This window comes from Oenanthe melanoleuca, chromosome 9 (assembly GCF_029582105.1).
Source record: "Oenanthe melanoleuca isolate GR-GAL-2019-014 chromosome 9, OMel1.0, whole genome shotgun sequence".
In the NCBI taxonomy this organism is placed as follows: domain Eukaryota; kingdom Metazoa; phylum Chordata; class Aves; order Passeriformes; family Muscicapidae; genus Oenanthe; species Oenanthe melanoleuca.
Genome location: NC_079343.1, coordinates 21,339,932 through 21,365,805, shown reverse-complemented (window position 1 = coordinate 21,365,805; position 25,874 = coordinate 21,339,932). Strand labels below are relative to the sequence as shown.

At 49.5% G+C, this 25,874-nt stretch overlaps 2 protein-coding genes across 2 annotated transcripts; one reads left to right on the top strand and one right to left on the bottom strand.

The window, feature by feature from the left end:
- Positions 1-897: 897 nt before the first annotated feature.
- On the top strand, positions 898-10,513 carry COPS7B (COP9 signalosome subunit 7B). Its single transcript, XM_056498996.1, has 7 exons — positions 898-1,000; positions 2,904-3,079; positions 4,222-4,297; positions 5,832-5,920; positions 6,504-6,706; positions 7,938-8,043; positions 9,337-10,513. Exons 2-7 carry the CDS (start codon positions 2,918-2,920, stop codon positions 9,493-9,495), a joined length of 795 nt encoding a protein of 264 aa, XP_056354971.1. The 5' UTR covers positions 898-1,000; positions 2,904-2,917; the 3' UTR covers positions 9,496-10,513.
- An 8,065-nt stretch (positions 10,514-18,578) lies between these two features.
- NPPC (natriuretic peptide C) lies at positions 18,579-23,087 on the bottom strand. Its single transcript, XM_056498999.1, has 3 exons — positions 22,869-23,087; positions 21,152-21,461; positions 18,579-19,772 (listed from the first exon to the last, which is right to left on the bottom strand). The coding sequence occupies exons 1-2, from the start codon at positions 22,959-22,961 to the stop codon at positions 21,165-21,167; spliced, it is 390 nt and encodes a 129-aa protein (XP_056354974.1). The 5' UTR covers positions 22,962-23,087; the 3' UTR covers positions 18,579-19,772; positions 21,152-21,164.
- Between the last annotated feature and the right edge of the window lie 2,787 nt (positions 23,088-25,874).

Here is a 25,874-nt window from a genome sequence, read left to right as displayed (position 1 = left end):
GTTTCTGATGTTCTTTCCTTGAAGGCTTCCCCCTCCTGACCATGCTGGTCCATGATTTGATCTTCAGGGACTTGCTGACTGCAAGTCAGAAGCACTTTGCTCGCAGCTGAAGGATTTTTAACAGAGGCACATTTTATTCGCAACATGGCATGGATGAGCCTACAAATCTTGGGGAGGTTAGCACCCCCCAGTTCCCTCTTTCCATCCTTGTTCTGATACCCCTTCAATTGTCTTTTGGCTCCTGATCCTCCCTGGGGAGAATCTTAACCCTTCCAGTTCGCTCCCTGACTCCATGTCACTGCCAGAGCTCTGCCCTTTGGTTTATCATTTGTATGGACCATTTTTCTGTGGAGTTTAAAAATCAGTTCTATCTTCACTACATCTCTTGGTATTTCCCAGGAGGATTGGCCTGAGACAATATCCTGAGTGGAAAGGGACTCACAAGGATCCTCGAGCCTAACTCCTGTCCTTGCACAGGACAGCCCCAAGAATCCCACTCTGTGTCTGAAAGTGTTTCCCAAACACTCCTTGAGCTCTGCCAGGTTTTCTGCCATGATCAGTTCCCTGGGGAGTCTGTTCCAGTGCCCCATTCAATCTAATAACGGTCCCACTTCTAATAACGAAGCGACCTTACAACAGCAGCCCTTTGCACGGGTGATGCTGCGACAGAACCTCGTATCCCCAAGAAGAAAGGCAGGAATTTAACTTGCTTAGGCTGGAACAGCTGCTCGGGTCCCAGTGAAGTTTGCTTCATGTGCTGGACCAGGCTCTGTAGGTGCCAGCATCGCCAGCCCGCCGTCCCCATCCCGCTATCCCAGGGATGCTGGGTCGCGGTTCCCGGTGCTCGCGGCCGCCCGGGATCGGGCGGAACGTTCGGCGCGGCCCGCGCGTTCCGGGGGGGAAGGAACCGCGCGCGGACACCGGCGCCGCCATCATGGCGGCTTGAGGCGCGGTGGGCTCGGCGCCGGGAGCGGCGGGACGGGAGGCCGGGAGCGGAGAGGTAATGCCGGGAATGGGAGAAGCCTCCTGAGAACGGGAGCGGCGGTGAGGGACCCCCAGTAAATTACACCCTGCGGCAGGGCTCGGTGGGGCCTGAGGGCTCTGCCAGAGGTCTGGGGGAGCGGCAGGGCCGGGAAGCCCCCGCCTTCCTGCTCAGAGTCTGCGGGCCGCTTCCCGCCCGCAGACTCCCTGAGCTACCTTAGAAAGGCCTGACTGCGAGAGAAGCCCGGCTTGTCCCCCTGCTTGGGTTGTTGTAGCTTTTGGACGAGCTGCATTGGAGTGTCTGGTGTATTTCAGTCACTTCTCACCGGAGTAAGTCGGTTGTGGAAGCAGCGAGGTATTCCCTGTGACACGGGTGTGCACACAGATTGCAATAGCACCGCAGTTGTCCGAACGTTTACTTGGGAAGGAGCAGAGAATTGGCATCCCTTTGCCACCAGGGTACGGATACAGCCAGCCAGTCTTTTGTAACCTCACACACCAGCTGTGGTTTGATTACCTGTGAGGGAGGACAATAGAACTGTGAAATGGGAATCTCATTCCCAGCACAGTCAATCCATATTCTCTCGTGAGGAAATCGTGCTCTCTGTGAGCAGAGGGAGCAGCACTGATGTGTTAGGCAGCCACATGTAATGTTCTGTAGTGCAGGGATTTCTCAGTCAGAACTGAGGTGCTGTTCAGCCAGGCTGCACCTGTGCCTCTGATGGAAAGAACCCCAGAGAGACTTTGGGAGCTGAGATATCTCTGTGTGGAGAGCGTTAAAGGTTGCTCACTCCAGTTGAGACCATTTGTACCTGCAGGTGTAATGGAACAGAGTGAAGTGTATTTTTAGAAGTTGACTAATACAGGAAGCTGTGATGCTCTCACAAGCCTTAATTTGGTTAGGCCTGATGAAAGAGTGAAGCCCCTGTATGACTGTGCTCCCCCCCCACAAGGGAGGATGTGGGTCACACAGAACCAGACAGGTTCTCTGCTGTTGGGTTCTCTGGTGTTTGGTTTTCATCACCAGAGTAAAGGTTATAGCCTCTGCTTGATAATTATCCCATACAAACATAACACAAAACCTCCCTTATCTGTTAAGTTCTTTGTTTGGTTTCTGAATAACATGCTTGGGAAGTTTTGTCTTAGTTGTTTGTAAACAAACAGCTCATTTTGTGGAACTTGTTAATAAATAGTGGTTTACATTTCAAAAGCAACATGTTGGTGCTGGGAGACAGCATGCACACCAAAAAATGTCAGGCAGCAGCCGAAGACAAAGACCTCTCTTTGCAGAGACTTAAATAGAGCCTTTGTAGAAAGGGTATTTTTATCACTTAAGCTTTCCTGTTAACCCAAAACACTTGAACAGTACAGTGCAGACCAGGGAGCTGCTTACAGCCCTCAGTTTGCCTTTTGGGCTCAGAAGGCTGTGGGAATTATGGATACACACTGTATCAATATCCAGAGTCAAAGGAAAAGGTGGGATGTGTGGGCATACAGTGTGCATCCGTCCTTCATAGGGAATTACATTAGTTGCTGGTTTGCAGCTGTGTGATGAGGAAGGAGGAAGTCAATCAAGTGTATCAATAGCATCTTTACTGTTGGCATTATTTGGCAACATCACTAGAAGGAAAAGTCTGAAAACATCATGAAATCTAAACTCCTGTCCTATAAGAAGGAATCTGCAAGAGCTGATCCTCTTAGGGAACTGATCAGATGGAAATTTTGCTTAGAGATTGTGGGAGTCATTCTTGCTCTCCAGCTAAATCAGCAGTTGAACCTGTTCTGGCCTTCCTGAATGCTGAAGAAAAGCCTGGCTCTGCTGATACTGGAATGTTATTGTGCTGAGCACCTTTTGGTCCCCTGCCAGGCAGAATTCAGCAGAGGAGAAAGGATGTGTTAATATTATGTTGTTTTACTCACAGATTGAAAACCTAGAATGGCAGGAGAACAGAAGCCGTCCTGCAATCTTCTAGAGCAGTTCATTTTACTAGCCAAAGGAACAAGTGGCTCAGCTCTGACTGCTCTTATAAATCAAGTGCTGGAGGCTCCTGGGGTTTATGTCTTTGGAGAGCTGTTGGAGTTAACAAATGTGAAAGAGGTAAGAGTTGAGTTTTTATTTTAATGCCCCTTCTGTACTACCAGGATCCCCAGAAGTTTCCACAAGCAGCCTGTGGGTGAAATTTCTGTGCCAGGAGGGCCTGGTGCAACTTACTTGGGTTGAGAGATGTTTTTGAGTAAGAGACTGACCTTGCTTTTGCCTGTATATTTTAGGTGTTCAAGAATACTTATATAAAGCTTTGCTACCTTAAGGCAATTGCTAACACAGCAAAAACATGGCAGCAGCACAGTAGCTGTTTTAAGAAGGCACTTTGGCAGCCAACAAGGAAAGAATCCCTTTCTATTTCTTTACTGTCCTGGAAAGCAGAACTTCAATGCTCTCCAAAGTCTTTGTGAACAGATGTCTAGTGTATCAGGCCTAGGTGGTAACCAAATCCAAACCACTTCAAACCAAGGTGGAAAGTAAGTTCCAGAGCTTTTGCTGAGAATGCTTTGCCAGCTCCTGCCTACAATGCTGGAATCTAAGTTGAGTATCTCTGCAGCTGGAGTAACACAGTGTACAGCAAGTTTAGCTTTTTAAACAGGTTCTTAAATATGCATAAAAGCATCTTGATGGTTATTCAGCATCAAATCACAAGTACTGTTTTTTTCCTGGATTTGTGTGCAGCCAATGGTATTAAAAACCTAATCAATAAAAATCACTGCTTGGTGCTGCCATTATTCCGGTGAAGTGTTTGCAGGCAAGAGAGGAGCTGTTACCTTCAAATGCACTCCAGTTACAGTGTCCCAGCTTTGCTTTGCTTTGAAGCTGTGGTGGCTCTGCAGGTAAGCTGTCCTGGCTTTCACAGGATCCTTACCAGCCATCACCATTACCTACTTGCTTATCACCTGATGAGAGGAGCTGGCCCTATAATTGTCAGCTGAAGTTAAGATTTGCTTTTTTCTTTTACCTCCCAAGATGCCACACAAAGCAGTTGACAATACAAACTGGAGTTAAGTTCCAGTACATAGAAATGGCTGGATCATCTTGACTCTAAAACTGCCTTAGAACTGGTCCAGCATGGGATATAATTGCTTTTCTGGGTGCTTCTTGTCCTGTGCAGACTTAAACCATTCTCTGGAGAAGGTGCCTGTCAGGATTGTTTTGCCCATTTTATGTGATGTTTCTTTTCTCCCCGTCAGCTTGCTGAGGGGTCTAATGCTGCCTATTTCCAGCTGCTGAACCTGTTTGCTTACGGAACGTACCGCGACTATGTAGGTAAGAGACTGCTGCCCGTTTGCAGAGCGTGGGACTGGGTGGCCCTTTGGGATTGTCAGAGGCAATTCTGTGCTTTCTTAGGTACCTGGTGTAGTGTGGCTGGGTGAAAGCATCCAGGAACAGAACTTGCTTAGGAGAATTGTCCATAGGGGGTCTGGGTCATGTGTGCTTTTTACTTGATAAAAATGAAAGGAAGGGTTAGAGACTCTGGGGTGCTACAGGTTTGGATGGGACTGCAGCACTGGGTTGACTTGGTCTGCAGCAGAATTCATTGACGTTCACAGGCCACTTACCTCTGTAGAGGGAAATTTCAGACATCTCTATGGAAATTTAGATTACACCAGTTATGGAAACTGCAGAAAACTTAGACAAAATTGTTCTGCATTATTTATAAAAAACCTATATGGTTTGTGAGAACCTTTTATTTCATGACGGCATTGCTGAAACAAAGTGAGTAATTTCTTAGCCAGAATACAAGTTGAAATAATGACTTTTATATAGCTTTAAAAAGACTATGTGTGAATCATCTTTGTATCTGTTCAAATGTGCTTTTATCTTCGGTGCTTATGCTTCCATTCTGCTACAATTTAATGCTTAATTTGTGGGTAGCAACCTCATCCAGACCATTACAGAGTGTGACAAATAATTCTGTCATAGTGCTCATTCTTATGGTGGTGGATGAGCTATCTAGTTCTTGTAAGGAGCAGTGGCATCTGTAAATGCAAGGACTGGAAATTCCAGTGTCTGTGGAGCAACATGAGCCTCGTGAATTCGGTGACTGATTAGAGGATGTGCTTGCTGTCCGTGGCACTTGTGTCACAGTGTGTGACAGCACAGTTCATTCTTCCTTTTCTAGTGAAGAAAGAGAAAGGGGGAAAAGCAGTCAAAATGTAGAGCACTGAATGAGGTGGGATGGATGAGAGAACTTGAGTGGCCCTGAAACACTCATTTCCATTAAAGTAGATATTTTAAAGAGTTTCTTAGCTTTGGAGGGCTGCCAGTATCCTTTCTCTTTTTTAAATATTCATGAGGCACATGGATATAATGCAGTGACAGTGTGGCCATCTAGATTAATGATTTCTCCTCTCTTCCTCAGCCTTCACACTTTAAATTCTGCAGCTCTTCAGAGAAATAAAAACAGATGTATTTGCAACCAGAACAGCAAAGGGCAAAGATTTTTTTCTGTCAGTTTGTTAATGAAATAAAATTTACTTGGTAGAAACAAAGCCATTGACCAACTGTTTTGGCAGGGTACCAGTTGTGAATTACCTTCTAATTCCAGAACCAGAATTACTGAAGAAGCAGATAAGAATGCAATTGCCAAGTTGTTCTTAACTTTTCCCCTTCTCTCCCTGGGTGTGCCAATTTGTCTGCAGCAGCAGCAGCATGCTCTGTTCATCAGCTAGCACCCACATTAGCTGGAGGTGTTCAGTATTTCAGGGTGTAGTGTAGCATAACTAGCCTGAAGTTCTGCAGCCTGGATTGTGTAATTTTCAAAATAAAGTCCTGAATCCTGTCTTTTTGACATTAACAGCAAACAAAGATAACCTGCCTGAATTAACAGTGACTCAGAAAAACAAGCTGAAACACTTGACGATTGTAAGCCTGGCTTCCCGAATGAAGGTAAAGTGTGTAGGGTTTGACAGCTGTTGTCTCTTGATTTTGTTTTAGAAAATGGCATCCATTCTAGAGCACTGAAATTGTATCAGACTGCATGGGTACTCACAAAAAAATCCTGTACTGGGAAAGTGCATGTAGGTTACAGTGTTCTCTCCTGGTGCATTTGGGATATTAACTTAGTGGACTTCCATGGGTGAAGTGTAGGGATATCTGAACTGACGTGCAGGTTGGTCAGGAAGGTCTGGGAAACTTTGTATGTCTTTTTTCACTGCTCCTGAATGGAGAATCATTCTTTACAACACTGACTTTTTGTTCTAGATAAAATTATGTAACACTCTTAATTTCTTCTACAATCCCATTTACCTTTTTTCTTCTAGAATGTGCTATACCAAAGCTTCAGGAATTATCAAAGTTGTGTCAGAATATTTCATAGCCTGGCAAGCATTTGTTCTGCCATGATCAGTCACTGCTGTACCTGCAGGTCAAAGTGTAATATACAATGAACAGTTGAGTCTCAACCTTTTGAGACTAGCCATTCATTTTTACTTCAGGACTGTTAACTTATTCTTGGTCTTGCTCTTTTTAGTGCATTCCCTATTCTGTGTTGCTGAAGGACCTGGATATGAGGAATCTGAGGGAGCTGGAAGATCTCATTATTGAAGCTGTTTACACAGATATTATCCAGGGGAAGTTGGATCAACGAAACCAGGTGTTAGAGGTGGATTTTTGTATTGGCAGAGACATCCAGAAGAAGGACATCAGTAACATTGTCAAAACACTCCAGGAATGGTGAGGCAATCTCTCCATTCTCCTTGTTCCTTATACATAGCTTGTCCTGGTTTTCCCCTGAGTTTCAAGAGCCGGCTCAATTTCACCATGTTCCATTAATCAGGAGTCTTATGCTATAAGTAGGCACTTGAAGGAGGAGTCTGTTGGGCAAGTTTTCCAAGAACCCATCTGGGATTCAATTTGTATTATGTATCAAGCCAAACTCTACCACATTGTGGGCTTCTGCTCTCACTGTAACTTTTACATGGCAGAACCCCAGTGAGGAATTGAGGACTTAGCAGAAAGAGGTGCCAAACTGGACTCACGGTTTTGTGGTGGGAGCTGTAGCACTTAATAATGAAGACAAAACTGTTGATTTTTCAGTTTTTTTTACTGTGTTGAGAACTGTGTGGGCAAATTTGAGAGAATCACAGCTCTTCAAGTTTGATGTTTCAGGTGGCTTTGTCTTGTCTTTGTTCCTGCAAATGCAGCTTGTCTGCAGCTATAGTGGGGCTGTGGTATTATCTCTTTGTACCTTTGCCAGGAAGCTGTTTCTCATATCTTTGTAGGATTCCCTTCCCACCTAAAGAAATCACCCCATAAACTGTGGAGCCCATGGCAGGTCCTGAGCTGACTGGGAATTGCTTTCTAGTTGCTATGGTAATGAGTGCATGAAAAGTAATTAAACTGCTGGGCAAATATGCTGTCCTGTGGTGGGGACAGATTTTTTGCTTCTCTGCTCAAACTCCCTCAGTCCCTTCATGGTGGGAGGGCTCTGGCAGCTTCCAGGACCTTGCAGCATTGTTTGGAAGGTAATAGTGAACGCAGTGCCAATTCCCTTTTTGTCTTCTCCAGTTCTGAGTTCCATGCTGAGTGCTCTTGTCATTTGAACACTTAACAGGCAGGAGGATTGTCTCAATATTACTTTTTTCTTTAATTTTAAAATTTTACATTTGAATACTGTGTTGCATCCTGTTTAAGCTGTAATTCTGACGGAAAACGAAGATGAAAGTGCGTTGAACCTGCACTTATTATCTGATGGTAAGAGTAACATAGACTCTCTAGAGAATGCTGAGAAATGCATCAAGTACACAGCAAAGCTTTTTTTTGCCAGCTTTTTGCAACTCTAAGCAGGAAATATAAATTTAATAATCTCTTAAACTTTTAGATGAGTGTGACTTTTCAGATTGCCTGATTGAGCTGCTGCACAGAGAACTTGTAAACACTGTTTGACATCGTTTGTATCTTGCAGGTGTGATGGCTGTGAAGCAGTTCTTTTAGGAATTGAGCAGCAAGTACTTAGAGCCAACCAGTACAAAGAGAACCACCACCGAACTCAGCAGCAGGTAGAGATGGAGGTGGGTACAGAGTCATCTCAAGCTTTTGTGCTGTTGGATAAATGTTTGTTTGATGAAGGAAATAATCTGGTAATGCCTGGTTGATGGTCAGGGCTCTCAGAAAAAGGCTAGCAATCATGCAAATCAGGCATGGGGTAGAAGGAAAACACATCTGCTTCTGCGTGCTACTAAGACCATAAATACCAAACATCCAGTGGAGTGGAACTTTTCTTGATGAATTGTTATAAATTTAGGCTAGGTGACTGCACTAATTGTGGCTTCCTGTATTGATTCATTAGGAAAACTGTGCTTTTACCACAGATCTTCATTGGAACGCTGTTCTCTTCGTACAAGGCAGGCAGGAATTAAAAACCACTTTCTGTTAAACCTGGAAATGTAGTTAAAAATCTTTGGAGTCACTATTGCTTTTGCAAAAAGCGCCCGCGGCAGCTCCCCCGAGCGGAGCGGGGCCGTGGCGCGCTCCCGCCGTTAGGTGGCAGCACGAGCCCGCGGTCCAGCCCGGCCCTGCGCCCGAGCCTCGGCTCCGGCCGCTGGGAAGGTGGGGATGCGCCTCCCGAGACACTGCACCAGGGCTTAGCATCCCTGCAGCTTTATGTTTGCATCTCCTCGGCGGCTTCATCGGCATCCATAGCACGTTTGGTTTGCCAGATGTCTTTGGCTTAGAGTTGGCACACCTGACTCCCAAGCCTTGGGGTTTTTTTTAAGGTTTGCTCACTGTATCTGTGGTGAGCCCTGCAGAGTTCCAGGGGACCAAGGATGATGCTTAGTGCTCTGTCTCTCCTTTTCAGCCAGAGTAGCAGAAACATTACTGCTGCTTCCCACAAAACCAATTTCTGTTCCTGCTTCTTAGCAAATACCTATGTCTCAGGTAGTCACCTAGGCTAAATGGCATTTTTCCTTTTTAAGTTCTGTCCTGAGAGTAAATTTTTCTTTCATTCTCTTCTTTCCCCATCCTGCTTCTCGCTAACAGATTGGTAGGATTGCTCCCTTCTGCACCAAGGCAGTAGTAGGTCCCTCCAGCCAGAAGGGTGGCACAATATTGTATCATTATCTCTTAGGAAAAAAACCTATTTCCGAGTTATTCTGGCCCAGAAATACTATTAGCTCTGTCTGTAAATGAGGATGAGACATTACCTTTATTAAATTCAAATGCAGAGTGTGTTATTGCTGGGAGAGTCTCTTTTCTAATCTCCATTCTTGTACTCCAGGGGTTTTTCAATATGTTTATGAACAGAGTGTCTGCTGCAAGGGGAGGAAGAAGCAGGTGCTGATTCACTGTCTCTTCTTGGCCAGGTCACAAACATAAAGAAAACATTAAAAGCTACAGCCTCGTCGTCGGCACAGGAGATGGAGCAGCAGCTGGTAGAGCGAGAGTGCCCTCCACACACAGAACAAAGGCAGCCCACAAAGAAGATGTCCAAAGTCAAAGGGCTGGTCTCCAGCCGTCACTAGAACATACCATCTGAATGTCATTCGGTCAGGAATGACAACAGGAGCAGCAGAAAGGGCCTGCGTCTCCTTTTCAGTGGGTTCTGGGCCAGTCCCTTCCCAGCTGGCAAGTCAAAGCCCTGTTTGAGCAGCTCCCAGTTAGCAGCACCTGGCTAAGTTACACTGTGCAGCTCCTATGAGTTTTCAGGGTGTCCCTGTTCTGGTCCTGTCGAGAGGGACTTTGAAAGAAAGGGATTAACCAAAAGGGGCAGGAAAAAAACCAAAATATCTGTGGACCATTTTGCTCCCTCCCAGCTAGTTCATTGCTGCTTAACCTTGAGGAAGCTGCTGTACTAAATCAGATCATGGGAGAGCTTCTATAGCAAGCATTTGAATCCCAGGGTTGAAGTGTGGCTACCAAAGCCAGGCTGGGAATGAGGAAGCCATCAACACAGATCTTTTAATTCTCAAAGGGAGCACAGGAAGGTTTCTAGGCCAGGAACTGCTTTACATGGAAGCCTTCAGCCTTTCCACTACCCCTGTCTATTTTAAACTGGGGTGAAATTCACACTACCTCGCTCTGTGAAGATGAGTTCCAGTGCTGGGCTGTTTACTTATCTGTCTGTTTACTGCCCTTACTAAGCCCTTTAATCTCTCACAGATTTAAAGCACTGTTCTGCATCTCTGAGGCATCAGTACAATAAGGAGGAAGAAGGCTGCTCTTTCATACAGACCTTGCAGGTGGTTAGGGGCATGCTAGAAACTATTCTTCCTGAATGTGATGTGTCCTCCCAGAGCTGCTTGTGAGTTGTTTCCCCCATTGATACCTTCAGAGGGTAATGCATTCGCTCTTCCTTGGATGCTGGCGACAGTGGGAGAGGAGCCTGTTTGGCACCGAGGCAGGCTGGTGGCCCAGGACCCACTGGCAGGGGTCGCAGCAGCATCCCCTTGCTGAAGCAATGGACTTGATGAGTCTTTCTGAATTTTGAACACTTTCAGGTTGTATTTTCCTCCCCTTTTGTTTTTGTTTTTTTTTTTTTTTTTTTTGGTTTTTTTTTTTTTTTTTTTTTGGCTTTTTTTTTTTTTTTTTTTTTTGTACATTGTTGTGATTCTAAAGCATTTCAGCCTTTGTTTTGTGGGGTTTTTTTTTATTTGTTACAAACTAACTTCAGGTGATTTGCACCTAGTTTGGTAAGGTGTGGGGTTTTTTTAAGGGGGAAGCATTGGAACAGCAATTCATAAAAAAGTACATTTTAGAAAAAAAAATTAAAAATGCTGATTTAATGTCAGAGTCTGGAGTCTTGACTTTGAGGCTGTTTTAGGCTTGTTGTCCAATGACACTTGTTCACTTGAGCATTTATTTGATTCTTGGTGTATGTGGACCGAAGGTCTGACTGATCTCTCTGATGCATCTGGGAGACTGAGAAGCCTCTTCACATTTCGTTAGTAGTTCATCTTTGTCCAAATTTGTGCAGAAGGATCTGTGGCAAAGCTGATAGCTGAGCCCCGTGTCCTGAGCCTAAAAAGCTTTGATGCCTGGTTGTGGAAGGTTCCTAGTTGTGCTCTTAGGCCAGTCAGTTCCTTCCTTTGCATCTAGCAGAATCCTGCTTTGTAGTTTGGCCCCTGCATTTCATTTCTGTAAAGAGAAGCTTTTTCCCTGAGCAGGCAGGGGAGCTGTTTAACCAGAGGACTGTGACAATGCTTCAGTCCTGCAGCCAGCTGTCACCTGCATTTGCTCGTGCAACGCACGTGCCTTACTCTTATTGCTACCAGGACTCTGCCATGTGCATGTTTGCAGTCCTCAGTCACAGGACTTGCTCACTTTTGAAAGTAAATCCCTCTCATTTTCTTCTGCAGTGCAGGCACACTAGTTTTTAATCTGGAGAGGAAGATCTAAATACCTTCCCTTCAGCTTCCTCTGGGTCAAGTCCCAGAAACTTCTGATTCTGGTCAGGCTTCTGATTCTTTACCAGCTCTCTCTCCCCCTAGAAATGCATCAAGGATATTAAGTGGATAAGCCCAGAGCACGAAGCCTTCACCAGTAACTCAAGGGAACTGTTTCCCAAGCAGTGGCAGTATTAGCTCCCTGTTTCAGCTTCTCCCAGTGTTCAGCTGACAGCTTCTTAGGAGTTGCAGGTGGATCTTTTGTCCCCAAGTCTGTGTGCTGGAGATGGACTGGGTCTGTTTCTGGCTTGCTGGCATGGACGGCTTCAATGTGCCAGTCATCCAGTTCCTCACTGGATTTAACTAGTGAGGGGAGGCTCTTTGGTCCTCTTTCCTTTCCATTTTTAATATCAGTCCTGCAAAGTGGAGGAGAAATACAAATGCCTTTGGGAATCATTTTAGCTCCTCATCAAGCTGCAGTCTGCTGGGGAAGTAGATGGGAGTTTGGCACCCTCAGTGCTTATTCCCTGCCAGTTACAGGAGTCACATTAGTTTGCTGAAGCTTCTTTAGTGTTGGAGGTTTTTTTATGTTTTTGCTGTTCTCAAAGCCTGGCTGGGGGTGAGGATCTTATTTACGCTTTGGTTCATGTTGCCTTTGATCAGGAAAGCAGCAAGGGAGGAAGTAGCACTTTGAATAAAGAGCTGTCCTATGTCTCATGGTGACAGAGGACAGAGAAGGGACTGGGGTATTGGAGGGGATGGAGCTGTTTGCATGTTTGGCTTTCCTGGAGTGTCAGTGAAGGGCTTGGTACTGCAAAAGGAGGGGGACGTCTGCAATGAGCCCAGGCTGAGATGAGTCATTAACAAATGACATGCACAGAGTACCTGGGGGAGGCAAACAGCTCTGCAGCAGCTGGTTAATGAATCTGGCTTGAAGGAACAGTTAGAAGCTATTCCAGGAATGAAGCAGAAGGCAGAGTTGTTAACAGGCAAAGATGCAGGAGGTGCTGTGTGCAGTTTGAGAAGGACAAGACATAAAGACTGTGTTGACACCCTGCAACTACAGGAACGACTCAGAGCAGAGTTGTGTGAATTAGGGGCTGAATTTGGGCAGTTTTGAGTGAGGAGTGCCCAGGGAGCTGAACTGCTATGGGGAAAAGAGGGAGGTAGAAGCAGAGGCAGATTTGATGCAAACTCCCATGGATTGCCTGTGCCTGCTGGAGGCAGCTAACACAGTTTGTCTGAGCACTGCTGGACACTGCTCCCTGGTACAGGGCGAGCATTCTGCCCTGCTCTGGTTTATGGCAGCAATGGGATGCTCCAGCTGCAGCTCACTCCAACATTCAGCAGGACAGACTTTGAGCTATTGAACTTCTGTTTGCCTTTTCCACCCAGAGGGATGGAAACTGCCTTCCCTCTGCTCTTCAGGGCTTTATTGTCTAGCTTTGTGTTCTGCAGCTTCACTTGTACTAGTGCTTGTTTAATATGGAATTGAGCACTGAGCTGGAAAATGGAAGAGAGGATCTCAGCTGATTGCAGTGCTGGTAGGCTGCCCTAGCCCTCAAGCTGTGCCTCATGCTAACAAATGTCCCTGGCATTCCTGCCCAGAGTCAGTTTTTACCAGCTAACATCAGGCAGTTCTGGAACATGATAAAGCAATGCTGATGTCAGTCTTTAACAGAGAAAAAAAAAAAGTTTTGGTTGGAAAATCTCTTCTTTTACTTCCCTCCTCACCTTCTTAGCTAAGTTGAATGCTAACTTACTCTTGTGTTGGGAGCTGGAGGGAAAATCAGTGATGCTGACATACCCTTCTGTCTTCAGATTTGAGACCTGTCCTGCAATCAGTCATGTGCAGACTTAGGAAATCCCATGGATGCTTGTGGAACTGCTCTCAGGCTTGCAGGTCTCTCTCCATGGATCATGTACAGGAGTAGGATCTGCAGAGCTGCTCTCTAGAATGAAGCTGGAGAAAGTGAAGCTTTTGTTTCTTATAGAAGATAGTGGTAGGAAAAAATGGCCATTTCCCACCAGCCCTGCAAAGTGAGTTTTGCTGAACATTTTTCAGTTCCTGAAAGAAAGTGAAAGGATGCAGACCCCAGATGGTGTTTTTGGTTTTAGTGTTCTTATTCTATGAGGGCAAAATGCATTGGTCCACGTGTGTGCGGCAGACTTGGGCTTATTCATTGCAGGGAAGACAGAAAAAACAGTGCCCTTATCTTTGATAGCTGTATTAGAACATAAATCACATGGGTAAACCAGACTTTTCCTAAACTTTCAGTTCTGTACAGGTTTATATGAGTTCAGCTAAGCTAGAAACCACACAAAGCCCACCCCTGCACAGTAAACAGTCCAAACTTGTGCATTTGTGGGGCTCTTGGTGCTGGGGATTGTTATTTTTGGTCTGAGCCTGTTGCAAACTGCAATGCAGAAAAACAACCTTGTTTTTTATTATTCTCAATAATGGGGAAATGGAGAAATCTTAAGAGCCTGCCCCACAAATACAATAGACCCAGATAGACCCATCTCAGGCACCTGGTCACAAAGTTTCCTGTTGTTTTCCACCCCACTAAGTCCTCTATAACACCTGACCTAATGCAAGGGAACCAAAACCTGAGTCTGCATTGCATATTTTTGTGTGATTTGCAAGGCAGTGACTCAAGGTTATCAAGAAAGGTAAATTAAAGTTTAGAGAGATCTCAGTTCCTACCTGTAACATCAACCTTGCATTCTTAACATGGAATTTTAGCCTGAGAGTCTGAATTTCTCAGCAGAGTTTTTAAGAATATGTCATTGTTTCATTCTGCTCCATGACGAAGATCTGTGTCTCTCAGGGACTGTTGACATTTTGCTGATAGTTCCCCAAGTTTGGCCCTGTCACAGAGCTCCCAGAGGTAAGTGATTGTACTCTGTAAAGAGAATGTGTGTTTATCCCCTAGCCTGGGCTGACCCTGCCTCTCAGCATTCCCTCTCTGATTGGTGAGCCAGGCAAAGGAATGGGCAGAGCAGCACTTTGCTCCCTGTCTGTGAATCCACGGGCACGGATGCTTCTTTGTGCAGTGTGTACATCTCATGACATGCCCCAGTGCAAATTGCCTGAGTGTGGTAGCTGTGACCAGACTTCTTCCTTGTTGATAAGAAAAGATGTCCCTGCTCTGTGATGGTGCATACATACACACTGGAAATTCCAGGTAGTAATGGGATGCCACAAGGTCATTTAACAGTCCTGAAATGTGTATTTCCCCACAGAACATGAAAGAATTTGTAGTAGTCCTTGTTTGCTCTGATTCTAGTCGATGATGAGACACACTTCCACATCCCCAGATCTCCAAAGAGCCTTTGGAGATCTTTGGAGCCTATGTATCATTAGGATGTATTTGAAATGCCCTAATCACACATAATACCTCTGTGTTTCCAGAAGAGCTTATTGTGGTGGGTAAGCAAGGCCTCACTCCATCAGGGATCAGCCTCTTTGTGAGTATTTGGAGCTTGTCTGACTATAGGCTGTATTTTCATGGGTATGAGGTTTGGAAGTAGTGCTCTCTCACCTTCCAGACTCTTCCCAAAGATGCTGTTTATCTCACCAGCCCTGATGTTTCACTGTCTCATGATTAGCACAGTCCTAAGGCTGCTCTGCTGATGCAGTAAGTAACGTCTTGGTGTTTCATTGTCACCTTCACAGCTGTTAGAGAGCACCAGTTCCTTCAGGATCACCTGCCAGCTGTGATGCTGTAGCTTTTACATCATGACTCTGAGATGACACCTCTCCTTGCTGGCAGACAAGCCAGGTGGGTAGGCATTGCTCCTCAGAGCTGTTCTGCATCTCAGGAGGTGCAGGCTGTGGCCTGGTTTAGGAAAGGAAATCAAGGACAAGGACAGTGTTGTAAACAAGGAGCAAAGCACAGAACTGTGTCCAGCTCTGCTGCAGCTGCAGAGATCAACCTTGGGCAGATCAGTTCCTTTGCAGCTGCATTTCTCAGGACAGCCTTGCTCCTGCCTGCTGACTGTGACAGGGTTTTGCTTTCCTGGCTGGGCAGAGGTTGGTTGCTGATGGAGTTGAAGAAGTTGTGCATGTACAGTAGGGGGGAAATCTTACACCTTTAAAGCCTTTCCAGAAGTCGTCTTCCTTTTAAGTAGCATACCCCTCTTTTCCCCTGATGTTGGTAAGGTGGTCCATTGTGGGACTATCAGCCTGGAGTATTATGGGTAATATATCAGGTTAATTATGGAGGGGGCAAGAAAAATAGCCTGTGCAGTTTTCAACAATATCAAAGAGATGCTATCTAATGATTTTCCTGTTAACTCTTTTCCCATCCTGCCAGAGTCACTGCAGAAGTGTCATTTACAAAGGCAGTTTGCAACTCATTACCCTGGATTTTCACTGTAGTTCTGCTCCAGAGAGCGTGGGCTTTTGCTGCGTGCCCCAACCTAATGAATTGCCTGATTCAGTTAGTGCTGCCATCCCTCCTGACAAGGTTAGTTGCTGACTGACAGGAAGGGGCCTGGATTCAATTCCCTTCTTGTTTTTAACTCACGCTTGTGTCAGGTGCAGGCTCCCTCTGGAAGTTGCCCTGTGATCCCTTCCCTTTGCTTTTCTGCATTCTGAGGAAAGCAGCCCATGCTTGGAGAAGTCCTGGAGCAAGTGGCAGGGGCATGTGTGTTGCTGCCCCTGGCAGTCCCTGCTCCATGCCTCAAGTCCCTTTCCAGATGGAAAATTCCTTTGCTCTCCTGCTCTGGGACTCTGGGCTTTTCTTTTTCTTCATTGTTTTGGGATTTGCTGTCATCTGAGCTGGGCTTTGTAACCCTTCAGCAGTAAGTACCTGGGAAAAGTTGCATGAATGGTACCAGGGAAAACATGCAGTATGGGCTGGGGGAACAGAACTGTTTTTCCAAACAGAAGGCAACAATGTCCCTGTTGTGAGTGCTCCAAGGTCTGCTGCAGCCTGTTTGGGCTTTGCTAGGCACTTGTACTACAGCACTGGAGGAAGCTCTTTGTCCTTTTTTATTAGAGATGTGTGCTTTTTCAGGCTGGGGGCTTATGGCTCAGCTCCTGCTAGGAATTGCTCCTGGAGAGGAGAAATCAAGGCTATTGCTATGTCTTGTCACAAGTGTTCCCATTTGGAAGCTGAATTGGCTATTGCTCATTCAGATGGTGGTGCAGCAAATGTACCACCAGGTACCATAAGTGCTAATTTGACCTGACTATGGAGAGGGGACCCTGGGACTCTTGCTCCCCTCACTTTCAGGTGTGTACACACCTCTGCTAAAGGCCATTGTCTGAGACTGTGGTTGAGATATCAGATGCCATCTCCTAAGGCTGCACCTTGCATCCAGAACAACTGTTTTTCACTTATGCTGTGTGGGGCTGGGATGTAGCAGGGGCGTTTTCCAGGGCTGGCCATGGATCCTTTCATGGGATGTTGTGAGCATCTGACCTAGCTGGCCCACAGGGGAGGCAGTGATGCGAGATGAATTTGTTTTTGCTGCACAAGATGCCTCCTTGCCTCTTAATTAGATTCCTGTGGCCTCTCTTTCTTGCTGCCCTTGTTTTCTGCTGAGCCCCTGTCAGGGAGACCCAGTTGTGGCCATTTTGGGTGATTGCTGTGTTCTAATGAGCCACTTCTGATTCCCATTCTTGCTTGTCCAGTGAAGCAGGAAAGTGCTCATCAGTGCTCTGAGAACTGACCTCTGCTGGCAGTGCCACTCTCTGCCTGTCAGACCTACTGCTCTGGCTGTGCCACAGAGGGGCTGAGATTGAGTTGATCTGGACTTTCTCAAGTGTTCTTTTACCCCTCAGTGCTGCCTTCTCTCTTGCACATCAGCTCCACCACACATGGACATGATATTCCCATCCTGCTGGTGGGAATCCTGAAGGATAGGGTGTCTTATCCCTAGTCAGACCAGAAACAGCAAAGCAAGGAACCAAGCTGTTATCCTCTCCCTCTGCACCAGGAGCTCTAGCTCTGATTTCTCATGTCTGCCAAGCTAATGGCCTTTTGCCATACAGCTTTGCCCTTTTCCTTGGGCTTGCTCTTTCCCAGGAGGCCCAGTGGATGGAAGGGACCCATGCTGTGGGCTGTGCTTTTTCTCTTGGACAATGCTGCTGAGGAGAAATGGAGATCCAGACTGTACATAACCCCAGTCTGTGATCTTCTATCTCCCAACCTTATCTCCGGTTCTGCCTCACTTAGGTGGTCAAATTGTGTGGATTGAATTCCTGAGATTGAGTCACTGCTGCTTTGTTGAGGACAACCCCTCTGTCACCAGGCAGGTGGTTTTATTTCAGCTCTGGCTTGCAGCAAAAAGCCAAAATTGGAAGGGGAATTGTCCCCACCTTGGTCCCAGCCTGTCACTCTGTCCTGGTCACTACTCTGGCTTCATGCTCAAGGATGAGGACTCTGAATGGGACCTGCAGCACCACCTTCTTACACCTCTGGCAGTGCAAAGTCTGCACAGTAAGCAATTCCTTATTGTCCTTTAGGTTTCCTGGGTGACAGTGGACAATCCCCTCTAATGGGCATCTCTTTAGGAGCTCCTGATATAGCCACTCCTTCCCTCTAAAGATGTTGTGGAACTGGAAGAGCGACCTTCACAGATGTGTTTGCCTTACAGAGCCCTGGCAGTGGGTTGTTATTCCCTATGGGAGCTGCCACTTGCCCATCCTGCCTCCCTCGCTGCCAGGGTCTTGATTTTGTTCCCCATAGGCAACGTCTTACGTGGTCCATCAGCTGCTGCTCCCTGTCCAGCTGGACCCTGTGGGCACTGCGAGGTGGGTACCTGTCTCTGATGGAGGCCGTGCTCATGCAAGGTCAGAAACGTCCCCTAGGTGCTCCTAACCTGATGATTGAGCTGTTGGGTGTCTGGATGAATCCTCTTGTTCTGTGCACCCAGTATTCTGTCAGAGCTGGGGTGAGTCTGACTGGAGGTTTCTATGGTTTCCTGGTGGTTGCTAAGGAAAAGGGTCACTTTGCCTCTGGGTCTTGGTGACTTTCTTTTTGCCCTGTCCTAGGCACCAGTGGAACATAATGCTCGTTGTTTCCCAGCCCGCTACACTACAATGGCCAGGGCATAATTTGTGACTCCTGTCACGGCTGGGCTGGGCGCCTGCCACTCTCTTTTTTTCTAAGGCCTCTTTGAAGAATGAGACCAAAGAGTCTTCAAGCAGGAGTTTGTGTGTTTACTGCTCTCCCTGCCCCCTCGCTTGCTGTTTCCTTTAGAGCTCCAAGTCATTTTAACAATTTATTTCATGCACTTTACATAGCAAAAAGCTGCAGCAACAGCTGTGTCCATGAGTCCTTACCAGCCGGCTCTCAGTATATTTTGGTCTGTCTGTGTATTGTCCCTGGCTCAGTGAAATAAATCTTTGTTGGAGGAAGGAACTTTACATCTTAGTGGCAAAGGGCTGGCAAATGGGAACATCAACAAGACACTTAGTGGGCCGCTGGATCCTGGAATAGCAGTGCCTCCAGCACAAAGCTCTGCTCCACCAGTGCAGCTGGGGGCCAGATCCAGCGTGGGCTCTTGTTGCTGTCAGCAGGGACGGCATCTCCATCCAGCACCACTGGTAGAACTGTAGTTATGGGCTGAAGCTTGGACTAGAAGACAGATGCTGCCCTTGTCACACTGCTGTCGATCCAGGGCTTGGCTGTTAACCATGGTGGGCTCATTTCCACGGGTGCCATTTGGGATCTGGGCATGGGTGTGCTGCCCGGGGCCGTGTGCTCTCGCAAGGAGCTCAGCTGGGGTCTGCAGAGTCTTGCAGCGCCGGGCAGGATTCAGTCCATCAGAGCATCACAGGATTGGGCACAAGTTTACTTTTGCATATGGGAATCAAAGCTTAAAATATCAGCTGGCCTTTCTCTCACTCCTGACTTTTCTAAAACATCTGAACAATTTCTTCTTTAGCTCTGTTAAAATCAATCACTTTAAATTGTATGTGAATTTGATAAATAAAGACAGGTTACAAAATGCCACACGGAATGATTTTTTTTAAAGTTTTTCAACTACTTAGGACAAAAAATGTTACAATACTTGACTTTTCATTTAGTTACATAAATAATTTTTTTATAAATATCTCTTTATAAACAATATATAAATAGCTTTACAACATAAATACATTTATGCATGACATGAATTTACAAACAGCAACGTTATGCAGCTGGCTTCATCAGTCTCTTGGAAAAGCACTGTCCCTTGTCTTGGTGAGGGTTTGTATATATAATATATATAAGATAGAGAGCACTTGTTAAAAAAATAACAAAACCAAAACAGTTGGTGCCATGACTCCTCGTACCAAAAAGAAAAACACAGCCACATCTTTTGTCCATTCCAAGGGGGTCTCTGCTTCTCTAGGTGTTGCCTGGGGGATGGCCGTGCCTGGCCACACGTGGTAGGAAAAAGTCAACTACGGATTCAAAGCCCTGCGAGGAACAAGAACAAAGTGCCCATTAGTACTGGCCATACAGCACCCCCTGCCCATCCCCAGCCAAAACCCCTGCCAAAGTAACCATAGCCTGGGGCTGGGGGATGCTGGACTCAGCAGAAGCCATCCCTGAGCTTTTTGCTTGTGCTAAAGCAAGGAAGGAGGAATGCACCCTTTCCTTTCTGGCTAGTGTTCAGGGGAGAGGCTGAGGGAAGCTGCTGCTCCTCCTACCCTTGTGTCTATTGGAGTTTTTTTCTTGTTCTGATGGGTTTTGTGAGAGAGAACAGGTGTGACCTGCCTACATGGGGTATGTGTATTCCTCTTGGAGTCCTGAGCTGACAATACTTGGCAATATTGAGGAGTCTCTAAATGAGGGAAGAGAGAAACAGCATCCATCCCTCCAGGACAGGCCACAGACCAGCACTGGCATTCTGTAGGCATCTTTGGGTTGTGCTATTCCCATTGCTCTGCAGAGCAGCAGGATGCTGGATCCAGTCCCCTCTGTGCCCAGTTATGTTACTGCAGGGCCAGGCATGTCCCTGTGAGTGGGGCAGTGCTGTGCATGGGAAGAAGTGGCCTGGGCTGTAGTGGTAAATGCTTCCCAAAGTGTGAGTTCATCTGTGTGTGTCCTGCTGGTAGGGCCAGGCCAGAACGGTGCCTCACTGTCCCCAGCACCTGCAGGGAGACCTGCCAGGTGAGGCAAACCCATCACTTTGGGGAAGTGACACTCCTTCATCCATTGTGCTACACAGTGGCTGTGAAGCACCATGAGAAGAACTTCTCCCAGCCTCCCACAACTTTCTCAGATAGAAAGCTGCAGTTAGGAAAGTGCCACTCCTGGCTTCACCACACCTAGAAGGCACCTGGGGAACTTACGTATTGATTTTCCTTAAATTAAAGCACTGGAGCATGTTTGGGACAGGACCCTCACTAACTCTTCAACTGTAGGTACACAGGGTATCCTGCCCTCCTAATACCTATCCATAGGTCACCTATATGTGTCAGGCACAGGGGGACACTGGGAACGTGTGGCTGCACCGGAGCTCCTCCGGCATCCTCCCCGGAGCCTACGGGTCTAGCTCAAATTAGGGGGAATCTAATTTGAGCTGCTGCGGGAGCAGCTGGGGACTCTGACCCTTCTACAGAGCAAGGCAGCAGGAGGGCCGGTCGATTCCCGTAATAAGGCCAACTTTGGGGTCCTCCTCTTTGCCCGCCAGCAAAGCTGGGAGTTTCGAGGCTCAGCGGGATGAACACCTGCAGTCCCGTCTGCTGGCATCTCGCGTTCGCAGGGGCAGCGCATCTTCCGCATCCCCCGCGGTACCGGAGAGCAGCCCCCGGCCCCATCCCGGCCCCATCCCGGCCCGGCCACGCACTCACCGCCAGGGGTCCCTCAGCATCCGAGGCCGCTCATGGCGCCGATGCGATCCAGCTTGAGCCCGAAGCAGCCCTTGCCCAGGCCCTTCTTGTGGAGGCCCTTGTGGCGGCGGCCCGGCGGGTCCTGCAGCAGCCGCGCCCAGCCCGCCCGCGGCCGCGCCTCGGCCCGCGCCTCCCGCGCCTCCCGCGGCCCCGAGCCGCCACCGCCGCCGCCGCTCCGCTCCTTCTCCCGCTCCTTCTCCCGCTCCGCCGCCTCGGGCGGACCCGCTGCTGCCGCCGCCGCCGCCGCCGCTGCTGCCGACCCGCGGGAGGCCTGTGGGGAGGAGAGGGTCAGAGCGCCGCCGTCCCCAGCGATCCCCATCAGTGTTGGGGGTGCCCCGAAAGGGACGCGCAGAGGGGTGGGTGTATCTATCCCCTCTGCGATGCAAACTCGCTGTTGGGTCTGTGCCCCGCAGTGCAGTCCACCACCCCGCAGTTGTGCCCAGGGCATCTTCTGCCCTCCCTAAATCTGTGCTCCCTTCTCTGGGGTCAGAGCATCCCCCTGACCCACACCATAGCGGTGTCTTCCTGCCCCGGTCACTGCATATCCACACCGCCCCTCCAAAGGGCTGGTGAAGCTGCATCCCTCAACTGTGCTGCTGTCACTGTCTTGTCCCGTCCTCCTCCCCACCCATAATCTGAAGGGGCCTGAAAGCTGGCAGGTCCTTTCCTTTCAGACCCCTTCGGTCACTGCATCCCTCACCAGTTTACAGACCTGTTCAGATTATGGGGAGGGGTCCTGCCCCACAGCTCCCCCTGCACCCCTTTCTTGCAGAGTGTCCCCAGCAGTGGTGAGGAGATCAGGGTTCCTCCTCCCTGCTGCTCCCTCCCCTAGTTAATGCTCCCTGTGTCCTCCCAATCCTCCAATTCTGACCCACAATTAGAGGGACACACCTCCTTCCTCACTGTACCCCATCTCCCAGGCCTCCCATCTCTCTCCCTGCTCAGAGCTGCTGCCCACCAAGCCCTGGAAATGTCCATCCTCATTCATTTTCCCAACATCCCCCCGTATCAACACTTTTTCTTCAGTCTGCACCCCACCGCCTTACAGAGACACAATTCCCGTCCCACTGCTGTCCTGGGGGAATCCTCAGACCGTGTCCCCATCTCTGTCCAGACCTTGGGGCAGTGCCACCCAGTGTGGGTGGCCTCGGGCACATCCCACCGCCTCAGCATCTCGGGACAACCGGCTCCCCGGAACACCCTCATTTGGGGTGCCCCTTCCCCACAGGACACGCAGGGAAGGAGCGCACTCCTCTGTGCCCCTGCCCGGCCGGTTTGGTCAGCGCTGCTCGGAGGGCTCTGGTCTCGCACCCTGTCCCGCCGTGCACCTGCTGTCTGCCCCGCTCCGGCTCTGCTCCCCTCCCCGTGCCCGGCACAGCGGGGACCCCAGGCTGACCCCGCGGAGCAAGGTGCCACCCTTCCCTTCCCCGATCCCGCGGGCTACGGGGCCACACCACGTCCCACTCCAGCCTCTGCTTTGGGGCTCATGTCCCCGGACGTTCGGGACAGCCTGGAGAAGCAGCGAGTCCCCCTTGCAGTCAAACAGCCCGTGCGGAGAGAAAACCCCTCTTTGCACTGAGTCTGGCGCCCCACAGTCACCCCACGTCTCCCCCCGTGCCGCCAGGGCTCTGAGCGGGACCGGGAGAGGAGGAAGAGCCGAAGAAAGCTCCAGCCGTACCTTCTGTGGGAGCTGAGACGCCGGCTTCGCCTCCAGCCTGACGGAGAGCAGCGCGAGTAAAAGTCCACCAGCCAGCAAGGGTGAGATCTGCATTCTGCGGGGCCGAGCAGGAGGGGTCGGGGGGCAGCGGGGAGCCGAGGGCAGCCCCGGGGAGAGGACGGCACCGACGGGAGCCAAAGTTCAGAGCGGAGCCCCGAGGTCCCTCCTGCCGCCTGCGAAGTGCCGAGCTAGTGAACTTGGGCTGCTTTCTGCTTCATTCATTTTATAACCCAACCTGCTCGGTGATGTCATCTAAATACCCAGGTCCAACCCGGTTTCTGCTCCACAATAGCAGGAATTTAAACGGGGGGGTTGGGGGGGGGGTGGGGGTGGTGGGGTGGTATCCCCTCTCCCCTGGCAGTAACAAATGACACAAGACCACCAGCTCCGGGAGCTGGAGACCCGAAAGGGAAAGCGGGGGGCATTTGGCTTGATGCCCCGCACCCCCCAAACGCCCCCGGAGCCCCCCGCAAGCTGTCTGCCCCCCCTGGCCGGCTGCCCCTCCGCTCCCCGCACTGCCCCGCTGACCTCCCGCGGAAGGACACGGGCGGGGAGGGGGGGTGGTCCCGGTGCGGGATTCATCCCAAAAGACAGGAATGAGCGCAAAAAGCACCTTTTTTTTTTTTTTTTTTTTTTTTAAATATTCTTTCTTTCTTGTTTCTTTTTTTTTTTTTTTTCTTTTTTTCCACATCCAGGGTTAAACCAAAAACTGTGCCTCCCAGGTCCCTGCTTGGCAGGAGCAGGGCCACTGCCCTCCGTGACAGGGACGCTGGGGACACCAAGGTTGGAGGGAGCAGCAGTGCTTCTTGAGGGCACCTAAGTGGTCTCTCAGTTCGAGGGGCTGACCTGCTCTCTCTGCTTTTGTGAGGACCTGGATGGTGCTCCTAGCCCTGGAGATGGGGCTTTTCAAGCACCCTGGGGACGTCCTCTGCAGGGCACAGTCAGTGTCACAGTGTCCCTTCTGGGGACAGGACCTCACTGGTTGACCCCATTGCAGGGCTGTGCAGCCTGGCCTCCCTCTGACCTGCTCCCGGGGCTAGAGGGTTCAGGAGAAAGGTGTGACCCCAGGATTAACCCCAGTGGATTGCAGGTCTTTGAGGAGGCTCCTTGCTCTCATCCATCCTCTTCCCTGCCTGGCATTTGTGCTTCTGCTGCTGCTGAAGCTGGCACTGGGCAGCTCTGAAACTGTGCTGGCTTTTTGCTGATGGAGTTGAGCACTGTCCCTGGCCCTCTGTCCAGGGAGAATGTTCTTATTGGCATGAGGCCAGAGGAAAGACACCCCTTTGCAGAAGCATGTAGGGCTGGATTGCATTAAGCTGGGTTTGCACCCCAAATCCCTGCCCTGGGACCAGGGAAACATTCTCTGCTCTTCTCCCTGTCCCTGGGGTCTGTTCCAGTCTGATCCTTTCCTCCTGCTCTGTATTCAGTCTTTCAGGACTCTGCTGCTCCACAAATCTCTGGGGGAGCTGCCCCTGCTGGGGGACCATGGCTCTTTGGGGGTCTGTAGTATCCCTGCTCAGGAGCAGGGAGATGTTTCCTCCTCCACAGCCCGGGCTACTGGGCACGGGACACTTCAAACGAGATTGGCTTTTCAGCTCCATGTGAACGGGAGCTGGAAGGAGAAGGTCTCGGTGTTTTTTCCATTGTGCCTGCCAGGTGGAGACAACTTGGACTTTTTTGAGTGTGAAGCTGTGCTTGGGCATTTGTCTGCGTGCAGGCAGAGCGAAGTGATGGAGTCGGGATTAGAGCCGACCCCGGGTGCCAGAGAGCCGTGGGTGCGGGCAAGGAGCAGAGAGAGGCCCCTTCTCTGGGGGTTCAGCTCTTGTCCCACACGAAGTGTAGCTGCAATGTGACTGCCAGCCTCTCTCCAGGCTGCAAGGAATGGGGGGCTCTGCACCACTACCCCCATCAGCAAGGCTTCTGCAGGGGAAAGGGGAGCAGCAGCTGAGCCCCGGCTCTCCACAGCCTGGGGATGTCGGGGTGCCCGAGGCCACCAGCAGCTCAGCAGCCCGCACAGAATCCTGCCACCACCGTCCTGGATGCGCTGGCTCCTGACGCTGCGGGCAGCCTGCCCCGTGGCTTCTCCCGGTGGACCCGGGATGGGGAAGGAGACGAGCAGATGGCTGCGGAGAAATGTCACGGTGCGGGCAGGAGGGGCCGCCTCGCTCGCCGCCAGCCCCCCTGGCACGCTGCAGTTGGTGGGGTCGGTACCGGGGCCGCTCCAGCAGCCTCTGGGCCCGGAGGATTCGGGCACGGCCACCAATGCCACAGCGCGGTCAGGGCTCAGCCGGTGCCTGCCCGCAGGAGGCTCGTCCCTGCCCTCGGCTCTCGCTAGCGTGGTTTTCATTAGTGTGTTTTCTTTGTCACACTGCGCAGAGCCTCGGGTTTGAGGGAGGGAGAGGGGGGGCTGTGCTTTATAAATCCAATTAGTCTTGTTATTCAAATTACTCTGCCGAAGTCAGAGCCGGGCGCACACAAAGCCTTAACTCAAACCAGATCGGATCCCTTGGGGTGGCAAAAGCTCAGAGCGGGAGCAGAGGTGTGCAGGAAGGGGTTAAGAGTCTGAAATCCTTTTGCTTGGTGGGGTGGGGGTCTGAAAGCTTTTAACCCTTAAAGGGATGGGCCTTTATCAGTTCACAGCCCTGTGGGATGATCGCCCAGGATGAGAACTGGCAGACTCAGGGCATGTGTGGAAAATGAGAAGTGGAGAGATAGGGCTGGGCTCACAGGGTCTTCCCCAGGCTCTGGAGAGCAAAGAGGATCCTGCACAGCTGCACAAGGAGGGATGGAGACCTGTGGGGTGAGCTAGAGGGAGTGACACCCCTCCCCGTAGCACTCAGGGGCCCAAAGAGAGCCAAGAGGAGAGAGGGGCACCAGGGCTGGCCTGTCCCAGAGAATTACCAGCCTTGAACCTGGATTATGGGGAATGGGCTGCTGTGGAGATAAAAATGGAGAGATGCTGCTGAA